The 12,699-nt window shown below is 36.6% G+C and overlaps 1 protein-coding gene across 3 annotated transcripts in view; it reads left to right on the forward strand.

Annotated features, from left to right (window-relative positions):
- ATP8B4 (ATPase, class I, type 8B, member 4) overlaps window positions 1-12,699 on the forward strand; it is a 223,415-nt gene that overhangs the window by 160,209 nt on the left and 50,507 nt on the right. For all 3 annotated transcript variants that reach the window (XM_012728821.1, XM_012728823.1, XM_012728824.1), the window contains exons 18-20: window positions 1,802-1,966; window positions 2,946-3,057; window positions 4,860-4,965. In XM_012728821.1, coding sequence (XP_012584275.1) covers window positions 1,802-1,966; window positions 2,946-3,057; window positions 4,860-4,965 — 383 coding nt within the window. The remainder of the gene's footprint in view (window positions 1-1,801; window positions 1,967-2,945; window positions 3,058-4,859; window positions 4,966-12,699) is intronic.

Here is a 12,699-nt window from a genome sequence, read left to right on the forward strand (position 1 = left end):
CTTTCATACTGAAATACAGATTTGGTCTTTTCACATTTCTATGCAAAATTTTTTTCTTTCTTTTTTAGGTAACAACAGTTCAACTTGCTCTTTGCTTCATTTGTTTTATTCATTTAGCCTCTGAATTCTGAGGTTTTAAATTTATATTCAATTATTGATTTTGAATTGTTTAATGATAGGAAACAACCTTGCTCAAATACTCATTTAGGACTAAACTTGTATTTCATGCACTAATTAAATAACTGAAATCATCTGTCCCTTTTGTAATGTAGTCTTTGAGTTTATTCACTGCTGTGCAGAACAGAGAAAAGCATTGGTAATGCCCAGTAGGCTTGTGACTTACAGGCAAATAAGTGTTTGTGTAAATTAAGAGGACAAAAGATTCTTACAAGACAGTAACTAGATTTTCAGATCAGCAGGGGACCCAGTGGGGGTCTTGGAAGGCAGGGCTGGTAAAATGTGATTTGCAATAACCAAAGTGCTACCAACTGCCTACAACATAAACTATAAATGTAAATAATTTTTGCTCATGTTCTCTCTAAACCACAAAATTGCAATTACACTATCCTTTCATTTGCCTAATTAGTGTGTGTCATGGTTTGACTTGTGCCTGATCACAAGTGTCTTTACCATATGCCAAAACATAACAACAGAGAAGATAAGACTCAGTGGCAATGCCCGAAGGAACAGAAATGACTCTAAAATGCTTGCATTGTGGAGGCCCATGAAAGGACCACCGGAGTCCTAGGCGAAGTGGGGTTTTTAGCAGTTTCCCAAAGCAGGTACATAAGCGATTGTGGGTGGCGTGAGACCTTTAGCAACTACCAGTTTCCTGGTAAATTTACTTTGTCTTACTATAAAGGTAAAGCACCAGAGGTATCATTAAAATGATCAGTTTTTGAGATATTAAAGGAAAAGTATAGTTCTCCAATTAATTTGACTAGTTTTTAAATATGAATGGCATAGAAAATAGTTGCTAAAAAAGAGTGATATTTAAACTAATCTTGGTGGTATTCTTAAAATTTCAAGCAGCTTTTATTATTCAAAGTTTCACATAGCAAAAAAAAAGTTTTCAGAGGATCAGAGTGGTACAAGGCTGTCTCTGCTTCTAATTTTATGTCCCAGAAGCCAACATTTTTGTTAACTTTCTGATATTTCTCATTCGTTCCTCCCAGAGATTATTTTAACCTTAATACAAATATTGAAGTTTCCATTACCTGAGTAACAATTACTTACTCATCCACTACTGACTTTTTCACTTTTAATTATGCATCTTTCCAAACATAAATTAGGTCTCAGCTAAATTTACACAGAGCCCTATGTTATTAGGGGGAAGGTGACAAAGCTTGGGAGAGATGTCTTGCAATTCCTTGAGAGCCTCTTGCCTTTGACTTGAGAGCTGACTCCTGCAAGAGCACTTTTCTCTCCACTAGAAGCCAAAGGTCACTCCTGTTGTTGCCAGGAGTGCTTCAGGCTAAGGGCAGCTTGGAAAGTAATATATAGTGTTTCAAACTGATATCTTAAACTGGGGGTCACTGGTTACCTTTCAACTAGGATACTTCAGCAGGTATTTCAACTGTCTTTAGAGGGAAGACTAGCTTCCCTAAATGTTTTAACCCCATAGAAATAAAATACAACTTATTAACATATCCTCTGATTTCCAAGGAAATTAAAGAACTGGGGGCCCAGTAAATGCCCTTGGGGGAAAAAAATCTGAGTGAAAAACTTTTTATTCAATGTTGTTATTATTGCTATATTTATTGTTTGGGGAGGTTTCCTAAGTCTATGTCTGCTTTGGCAGGAGTTTGCAGGGGAAGGCCTTCGAACCTTGGCCATCGCATACAGAGACCTGGATGACAAGTACTTTAAAGAGTGGCATAAAATGCTGGAAGATGCAAATGCTGCCACAGATAAGAGGGATGAACAGATAGCAGGACTGTATGAAGAAATTGAAAGGGATTTGATGGTATGAATTTGGAAGTGTGATGGTTTGTGTTTATAGAAGGATGTTATGTGTTTAGAGATCTAGCATAGGAAAAATTCATTGGCTAAACCATCTTGCTCACAGCAGCTGTTACTTTTTCAAACACTGAATCATGCTTTATGTGCTAGCTTTGAGTTTGCCATGTATGGTCCTAGAAAGACTGGAGAATAGTTTTCATTAGCTGTAGTTTATGCAATCGGCAGTTCCCTCAGGAGCAGAAGATAATGGACTCCCTATTCTTTGTCAATCTCTGGTATGTGCTTGATGTTACATTTTATTTTTTTTCTCCCTGCTTTGTGATTCACCTTTTTAGAGCAGGAAAACCTGCCCTAAAGAGTAGGCTGTAGCTCTAAGCCATCTAAGTCCATGAAATCCTGGTGATATCTATGCTATCCAGAGTGTGATTTAGTCTAGAAATCATTCTTCCCTGAGGCCACAATGGCTAGTATGTTCAGCTATTGTGAGGTTCTGCAGCATGTCTGCTTCATCTTTGGATGAAATACTGTGCAATTACCTTTACTTTTTAGTTTATAGCATCTGCTGGCTTGTTAACTTAGGAAAATAGCTCTATCATTTTGTGATCCTGATTACAAGAATGAGAGCTTTCCTTCATTTTTGTTGAACCTTTTCATGTAGGAAAGGAGCTGGGGAGTTCTTAGAAGCCCAAATGAATCTGATTGTTTATGCTAACATGTATATGAGCCTTTCAGACCTTTCATGTAAATGCTAACTTCCAGGATCTCTGTCATTGATTGATGTATCCATCAAATGGCTTGACTAAGGAAACTTCTTCAGAGGTTTTCCTCAACTCAGTTGTACACATAACAGGTTGCTGTAAATTAATGCATCCTCAAATGCACCTTCAATTTCTATTCCTTGATCTCTCGACTCTGACTGAAAGCCATAGATGCTATAGATTTTTCATGCATTAACATAAGACATTTTCTATTTTTCAATGAAGCTACTAGGTGCTACTGCTGTAGAAGATAAGTTACAAGAGGGTGTTATTGAAACAGTTACAAGTTTATCACTAGCCAATGTTAAGATCTGGCTCCTCACAGGAGACAAACAAGGTAATTTAAAAATTAACAATTAATATTTTGAAAAGGGGGTGATAATTACTATGGTAAAATTTTATTAACCAGAAAGTTTAACTAATTAGATATACTCCCAGCCCCTCAATAGGAGGGTTGAATCGTAAAAAAAGGCAAACTAATATATTACCAGAACTTACTATTTAAAAGCAAACAAAAACTAACAAAATATCTTCTATAGTACACTCAGAGTTAGTTGAATTTCAACTCAGTTACCTCTTAAACATAATATAGTAGTTAAACAATGGTGTTTAAAATGGTTAGCTATTGGTCTGTACAGCATGGTGCCTAAACAGAGCAGATGCTCAGCACTGAAGCAGGACAGTGGAGATATTCCTTGAGCGCAAGATTCTGTGACAAAAACCATAGATGCTATGGATGTTTGCCTGCATTAACATAAGGTTACACCTTAACTTAGGGTGTAATTAACTTAGCCTTAATTTCTTGATGGTAGTGAAGCTTGAGAATCTCAGAGGAGAGGCCAGGGTGGAGGTAGGCTTTTGGGAGGTTCAGGAAAACAGCTGTTTATCAACTAATTTGGAAATATCTTGGTATTTTAACTACCCCTCTTCCGACACCCCCCCCCCCCCCCGCTGCACCAGTGCAAACTGAATTCCAGGACTGCCCATCTGTGATACAGATACACTATCTTTGAATGCTGTCAAAATACTGTTTTTCCTAAGAAGAATAAAAAGGGGGGATCATTACATTTTGGATTAGTTGCTAGAATAATGGTTTAAACCAAAATAATTTTATGCTTGATCATAAGTAAACCAGTTGGTTCCTATGCATTTGTCTTTAAAACTCTTTATACCTGTTATAGATATATATTTTAGAACCTTGGAGGATTTTCAAATATGATTAATCAGTTCTTTGTATATTTACCCAAATCTGTGGTTATAAAAAATAGATAAGAGGGAGTTGAACACAGTGGGCATGTTGCTAAACAGATTTTCTAGAGTTTGATGTTGGTCAATGTTCAATTAATTGTGACTGTGCACACATTTACTATTATTTAGCTTTAAGTTCTGTGGCTTATAAAAAGACATCCTATGATTTTTTTTTCAGTTTTCTTCCCTAACAAATCTAATTACTCTGTATAATTAGCTAGACTCTAATGACTTAATAGAATTGGAATTAAATGACTATTTGACGTGGAAGGGTTACCTGACAAACTAGAACATATTTCTGTAATTAGAGGAAGGAATGACCAACATCATGTAATTCTCCATTTCTAGAGGAGCAATAATCCTGGGTGGTTTTTGAGGTGATGGTCAAATTTCTGTTCACTTAATGGGAAAGTGGAAAATTTGCATGGGAAAGAACTATATAAAATTTATAAGAGCATTTTCTGAGCTTTTTTTTTTTCAATTTGTCTACTACATCAAAATTGAATAACATCTAAATTTGGTATTTTATCTCTCCTAACACTCTATTTGATATTTCTGGTAAAAGGATTTTTATTTATACATTTCACTACATCCCAAGAGCGTAGGATATATTTATAAGTACTGATTTTGGGATGCAAACAGGGTTGATTTTTTTCCCCTAAAAACTAAGTGAGAAGGCTGAAGTGTCATAGGTGTTGCTTTTTTTTCATGGATTTAACAAGTGGTAAATGTGATCATGGAACCTAAACCTTTGAATTTTATCAATCATTCATCATATTCTCTCTGACGTAGGTTCTAAGGAAATATAGCCGTAATCTCAAAACTTTTTTTTTGAAAAGGTACTTATGCTTAAGTCATGGTCTAACTGAAATGAAATTTATTTTGTATCAGAAACTGCCATCAACATTGGCTATGCCTGCAACATGCTGACCAATGACATGAATGATGTGTTTGTTATAGCAGGGAACACAGTGGTGGAGGTCAGAGAAGAACTCAGGTAAGTGTCAAAGGAAGGAGGTAAGCATGAGAGGGAGGGAGGGAAAGGAAGATCAGAGAGTTGAGAAGATGGAAAGATGCTATAGTTTGCCATGGTACTGCAGAGCTCTTCTTACAGGTTTGTTAAACTGTTCAGTTTAGGACTAACTAAGATCAGTTTGTCATCATTGATTAGTCATTTTCTTCAGGTCTCCAAAATTTCCAAAATATCTTAAGGATTTCAAAACATTTACATTGAGTTAACTTTTGACATTATGCATTAACTACCTGTTCGTTCTTACATGGTGAAGTACAATTATTATTAATGACAGGGCTTGTTAAAAAATACCAATTCTCGGCCCTCCCTGGTGGCGCAGCGTGTTAAAGCACAGCACTAAGAAGCTAAAGCCACTTCCTCATGAGTTTGATTCCCGCCTGCCCCGGAGGTGACCACATGGCGTGGCAGACCTCTCCTGACCCGCCCACTGCTCCCCTCAGCAGTGTTCTTCGTCGATCTGCCTGTTCTGCTCCCCACTCTGTCCCTGGTGAATCCTCTCACCCTCCGCATCTCTGGCCTGTACCCCAGTTCTGTGTAAATAAATAAATAAATCTTTAAAAAAAAATACCAATTCTCGCCCTCCCTCGTGGCGCAGCGGGTTAAAGCACAGCACTAAGAAGCTAAAGCTACTTCCGCATGAGTTCGATCCCCACCTGCCCCAGAGGTGACCACATGGCGCGGCAGACCTCTCCTGACCCGCCCGCTGCTCCCCTCTGCAGTGTACTTCCATCAGTCAGTCTGTTCTGCTCCCCGCTCTGTCTCTGGTGAAGCCTCTCACTGCCCCTGTACCTTTGGCCTGTACCCCAGTTCTGTATGAATAAATAAAGTCTTAAAAAATACCAATTCTCTGACTGCATCCTGACCTAAAAACTGAGTATCTCCAGAGCATGGAGCATGGGGGGATTGTATTTTAATAAGGATGTAGGTGAAGTTTATCAGATAAATTTGGAAGACGTAGCTATAGGAAACAGTATGTGAAGTTGGAATGGTGTCTGCATTAAAGAAAGGATATACGTTGACATAGTTACCATTGAATCCAGATTTATAATGCTCATGAGAAATAAAATACATTGAAATTTGTGTAACTTATACATAGTACTGGAAAATATATGTGCTAAATCAGAGATAGGAGTGGACAATCATTAAATTTTGAAAATAATATTTGATATCTGACAATTTTATCCTTTTTGTTACTTCACTTGAAGAACATTTTAAAGCACATAATTGTATTTTTCCTAAGCTTTGGAAAATGCTGACTTATTTATATATTATTTTTTAAAAGTGTCTTCTTATTTTATTGAGGTAACACTGACATACTACGCAAGTTGATTTAGAAGTATAGGATCACATCACACCTTTTAAATGTATCACACCACACCTATAGTTTTCCACCATAGTCTATTTTATAACAATTTTGCTTGCTGATGCTTATAGTAGACGCCTTGTTTGTCATTTGCTACAGTCTGGTGGAGGGCTAGTCTTCTCTCAACATAGCAGTGGAGTACATGGGCTTTGCCAGTGTGTCTCTATCATTAAACTATTGTTCCTGAACCTGGATTGTCAGCACCACCAATACTTATAGATCAAATCTGTGGTTACTTACCATAGAATATTTCTATATATTGATGGTTAGAATCTATAACTAGGGCCTGCGTATATCTTTGACAAATAAAAATTGGGAAATGTAACTATTATTGATATAATTTATTATTATTTAAGAATTTCAGTGATATACCTATAGCATCTATTAGGAAATGTGAATACATAGTTTAATAATTAATTAAAGTTTTTAATTTGAGACAGAAATTTTGTTTAAGGAGGATAAATGTGAGTGAGTATATATCCATTCAAATGAGACTGTTGCTAAATGCCTTGATACAGTGCCTGAGACACTATTTGAAATATTATGCATGATAACCTAATTTCATTCACAAAGCAAGTCACTAGTAGGAATTATCACTATCCCTCCTTTACAGAGTAGTAACTTGAGGCACTGCTGAGATATATAATTTACCCTGAATTTCAGAGTTAGTCTGTGTTTCAGCTGGGATTTGAATTTAGTCCCAGTGAAGCCTCAGAACCTGTGTACCAAGTGTCTTGTATGTTACTTTCCTGAATGTACCTTGGATGTATTCTTACACCTTTTAAATAATTAATATAAAAATGTAGTTGTTAAGGCATCTCACTGCCTCACTTGAGGCCAGATGCCAGATTAGCAACTATAGGAGAATGAATTTCAGGGTGAGAAAGCAGATGTGAGAGGAAGAAATTGGATTTTGTGCTCACTGTAGCCCAGTTAGAATCTTGGCTTTCTTTGTATTTACATTTGTTGAATGACTATTGATATGCTGCTCAACTCTCTTCACTTGATTTCCTCAGTAGGAAAATATGCAACTATCTACCCAATAAATTATTTTATTTGGGAGATAAAACGACACAAGAGCTTGAGTTTTAGGGATGTTAAGTGAGTTTCCTTTATGTTTCTCCCCCTCTTTTGATTCTCCTTTTCCTCCCCTTTTTCCTTCAGCCAACTAATTTTCCAGATCTTTCCATCAATGAGGACAGATTTTATTAATAATTTACTATAGACTTTATGGAGGTTATCAATAAAATAATAATAACAACATATCAGTAATGACTAGTTTTTCCAAATTTTATTTGGTAAAGACATAGGTAGCCTCTAGTCATAGCTTTAACCAGCATAATAACAACAGTTTTCTAAACCAGGTTGATAGAATGATATAATAGCTAAAAGTAAAACAAAGCTAAACATAATTAGTGAGTCTGTGCATTCTTATCATTGGAAAATCTACATTTTTCATTAATCTTCTTAAGATATTCGAAACAACATGATAACCCTATTACACTTTTATGAGTCACCTTCCTCAGTTGGTTACATTGAATACATGTTGTATTGATAAAACGTCAGGCATAAAGGCACAGGACATAAAAGAAATCATTATATATTCAGGAAAAATATCCTAAGTTATAGCTAGAGGGTATGATAGAACCAAGGAGGGGGGGGCACCATTTTTCACAGTTGAATCATGACTGATATGCAAAAGTGATGATTAGATTTTGTCCTGACAGTGATGGATGGCTTCTAAGCAGAAGAGTGATATATCCAGTTATGCATTTTAAGAAAATCATTTTGCTGACAGCGAGATGAAGTATATTTGATTGGAACATGAATAGTGGGGAGAATTCAGGAAGTTGTTGGAATATTCAAGTTTAGAGGTAAAGAATGTTGATCTAAGGCAATGAGACTGTATCAGTGGAGAAGGAAAATGTGGGATGAAACTGACAATTATTTTGGAGGTCAAATGGAAAGTTTTCGAGTTTGATTGGATGTGAGGAGAAATAGATGTTTTCATTTCTGTATAGATTGTCTGATCTTCAGAGTCCAGGATATACCAGGTGGGAGAGAAGAGAAACTTGCTAAATCTTTTAAACTGGAACACAGAACCCCTTTTTCACCACATGACAAAACAACACAAGTAGGTACTTTGGGTAAATTTAGTTCAAGTGTAGCCTTCACAGTTTTCTTACCTGTTACTGATCCTTGTCAGGTCTCTGGGTTGTTGACTGTTTCTCCAGAATAATATGGAAGTGTGACTTCTTTCTCCTGTGCTTTGTCCTGGAACACTTGTGTTCCTGTTGGCTGTCTCTGTACCTAAAATCATTTTACTTAATACTCTGTGTCATTGCACTTTAGTGGCAACCTTCTGTAGTCAGATTCCCAAAACCTTACCTGAGAATTCCATTCTCCTCAAGACTTGACTATTCACCACCAGTCCAGGATGAGGATTGAAGACTTGTCAGGGTCAGGGCTCAGGGGAAAAAGTTCCCACCTCACTGGATTCTACTGAGGCTGGAAGAAAAACATTAACATCAGAGAGATTAGTGGGAAAAATTTAGTAACATACCTTTGGAGAATTTACATGACTATAAATTCTGAGCAAACTGGGGCAAGTCATGGTATGTAACCTATGATAAGGAGTGTGAGGTTTCAAGAAGACAGGAGGGATTCATACTATGGAGAGGGGATAATGTTATCTTTGAAAGTAAAAATATGCCTAGGTTTATACCCAAAGGACACAAAAATATCAATTAAAAAAGGACACCTGCACTACATGTTTATTGCTGCTCTATTTACAATAGGGAAGATGTGGAATCAACCCAAATGCCCAAAAATAGATGGATAAAAAAGATGTGGTACACATACACAATGAAATATTACTCAGCAATCAAAAACATAAACTCATGCCTTTTGCAGCAGCAGGGAAGGAGCTGGAAGGGATCATACTTAGTGAAATAAGTCAGAAGGCAAAAGAAAAATATGGACAGTTTCATTCATAGCAAGAGCATAAGGAATCGGGGTGGGGGGGGAAGGAAACAAATGTAATAGAGTAAAAATGAAAACAATGAACAACTATAAACCAGAGACATTTTATGGGGGTGAAAGTGAGAGAGAGAGAGAGAGAGAGAGAGGTGTATAGAGTAAAAATGAAAACAATGAACAACTATAAACCAGAGACATTTTATGGGGGTGGAAAGAGGAAGGGGATAAGAACTGGGTGGGAAGTGTGCACTGAATTATGGTGATGACACATGGGTGAACTGGTGGTGGGAAGTCCACAGGACAACTGAGATGAAAAAATGCACAAAATGAAAGATGAAAAAATGCACAAAATGTATGTAAGGAAATATATACATCTACATATATATACATACACACACACACATACACACACACACATATTTATAAAAGAAAGTAAAAACACGAGTTTCCAAGATAGAGAGGACCTGTCTACTGATAAACTTACACCTGGATGATTTTACCCAGACTACATTACCTACGTCATTAAAGGGGGAGCAATGTTTGCTGTTTTGACTAGGGAAAGGGCAAACATTTAGAATGATGATCTCTTCTCTGAGTAGGGATCAGGGAATAGCAAATGGTTATGGGAAGGTTTCCAGGATCTCAACTGCTCATAATCAAAATAATCTGCATTATTTAAATAATAGCAACATTTTCTTTTGGTAGCCCATATGCCCTTGGCTGACTTTAATTCCGCATTGCAAGGCGAAGCCCACTGGGAAAGGCCTATTCTGAACACATTGGGAACAGTTTCTCACCCTGTTTGGAGATTGATCCTACAGAAACATTTAAAACCCCTTTTAAGTCCCTATCCTCTAGATTGGATGGGGAAGATGGAGAAGAAAGGTCATGGCTTGTAGCACAATTTTATGTCCTTATTCCTTTATGTATAGTCTTTTGAGAGGGCAGCAACTTTTCCCCTTCTGTCTCTATAAGCCCAATTCCAGCAGGTCCTCAAATAATGGTATCCATCACAGAGATGAAAATAAAAATATCTCTGCTGATGCTGAGCAAAATTCAAGGGTCTGTTTCCATTATAAATTACATCACTTAAATCACAATTTCTGAGATCCTATAGACAATGTTAAGTGTGAATTTACTGTAGTGAAATTCCTGATGGCTGGCATTCAGAATAATGATGTTGCTATGAATTTTAAGAGACTATTTTGGTACTCCCCAAACAAGCTCTTTTTATTGTTTTTCCAGGAATGGTCACCTTTGAGATTTATTTTCATCAAAACTTCTTTTTAATTTTGTAAACATCCTTATTTATGTTCTCATTATATAGGATTTCTTCCCTTAGGTGTGGTCACCATAGTTTTCCTACCACAAAAGTGCCACAGCCCTCCAACACATTTCACTGTACTCTCCTCCCCTCACCCATTCTTCACTCTTTTTTGTTGTTGTTACCTCTGTACCTTTGTATTTGGCTCTGTCAAATCCCAAGAAATCTATTTCCTAAGTAAATAAAGTCAGCTGTGGTTGTGGTGCCGATTGCAGAAGAGGTGGGGAACAAAAGTTAGTGTCTCAAGATTTTGTTTATCTATACTTGGATGACTAAGTAGATCACATAATTGTTATTTAGTGAAAGTAATGTAGACAAATAGTAATTATTATATACTGTTTTGGGAACTGTAAATTGGTAGGAAATTTCTAGAGGGAAACTGGCAATTTATTTCAAAATTACATATTTGTGTACTTTTGACCCTATGATTTTTATTTCTAGGAACTTGCTCTTAAAAAATATGTGGACACATGTATGAATGTGCATTGAAATACTAACTTCTGCATCTATTATGATAATAGGACATAAAATATTTTCAAGTACTCAGCTAGAAAGGATTTTGTTAATGAATATGATATATTCATCCACAGTGGAATACTATGCAGTCATTATAAGTGATTATGTGCTTATTGACATTGGGAAGATATTCAGGATATATATAAGTGAAAAAATGAGACTACAAAACATCTTACACAGTATAATGTCATATTTCCCCCCAAAGTGTGTATTTTCATGGCTATTCCTAAATGCAACATGAAACAAATATAGAAGTATCTATCTACCTACCTACCTTACTCATCACGTTTTGAAGGATATATATATACAGTGGTACTCTCTGGATGAAAAAAATATAGATCATATTTACTTGGATGATATTTACTTTCTTCTTTGTGGATCTTCATGTTATCTAGAGTTGTTACAGTGTTTATACAATACTTTACGTAGAAAGTCAAGGATGGAATTGGGCTTGAAGTAAAAATTTCATTTACTTTCTTCCTTTCTCTGTATTGGCTGGGTGGTTCTATCCTTTGACTGTTACTCTGGCACTGTGTCTTTGTCTCAACCTAGAAGCAGCCTATGACTGACTCTATGTGTAAATGAGTTTGACGTGGAAGACTGAGAACTAGGTCTTTGAAGACCTGCTTTCTATCCTGTGTCTGTAACTGAAGACTCAAGTGGACGGAGCCAGATAACCCAATTGTGGGTATATGAAATATCAGAGGCAGACCTCATATTTGTTAGCGCAGGTCTCTAGGTTGCAAACCTAGTGCTCTTTTTTTTAAAAAAAAAATATTTATTTATATATATATTTACATCATTGTTCATTTTAAAACAATGTTCACTTTTGTTCACTTTTCTTCCCCCCCCCAGGTGTAGTTCCCTTAGAATTTCTTCCCCCAGTTCACCAGTGCACCATCACCACAGTCCCCTGTGCCCCTCTCTCCCTCCTTCCAACCCTTCTTCCTTCCCCTCCCCTGCAGGATATCTCTGGTTTGTAAATGTCTTTGTTTTTGTTTTGTTTTATGTTATTATTTTTCTTATTTGACTCCCCTGCATTTCTCCTATAAATGAAGCCATCTAATATTTTTCTTTTTCCTTCTGATATATTTCACTGAGTAGCATCCCTTCTAGCTCCATCCATGTACTATGAATGGCATGAGCTTATCTTTTTTTTTCTGAATAGTATTTCACTGTATATATATATACCACATCTTCTTGATCCAGTCATCTATTTTGGGGTATTTGGGTTGTTTCTAGGTTTTACCTATCGCAAATAGAGCAGCAATAACATAGGGATGCAGGCATCCTTTTGAAGTAATGTTTTTGTGTCTTTTGGGTAGATCCCTAGGAGTGGAATTGAGGGGTTGTCTGGTAGCTCCAGTTTTAGTAATCTGAGGAACCTCTAAACAGCTTTCCATAGTGGAAACTGGTTGTACCAGTTTTCATTCCCACCAGCAGTGTAGGAGAGTCCTTTTCTCTCCACACACATCCTCCACAACACTTGTTACTCTTTTTTTTTTTTTTTTCAAGC

This window comes from Condylura cristata, unplaced genomic scaffold (assembly GCF_000260355.1).
Source record: "Condylura cristata isolate star-nosed mole 26May11 unplaced genomic scaffold, ConCri1.0 scaffold00023, whole genome shotgun sequence".
Lineage (NCBI taxonomy): Eukaryota > Metazoa > Chordata > Mammalia > Eulipotyphla > Talpidae > Condylura > Condylura cristata.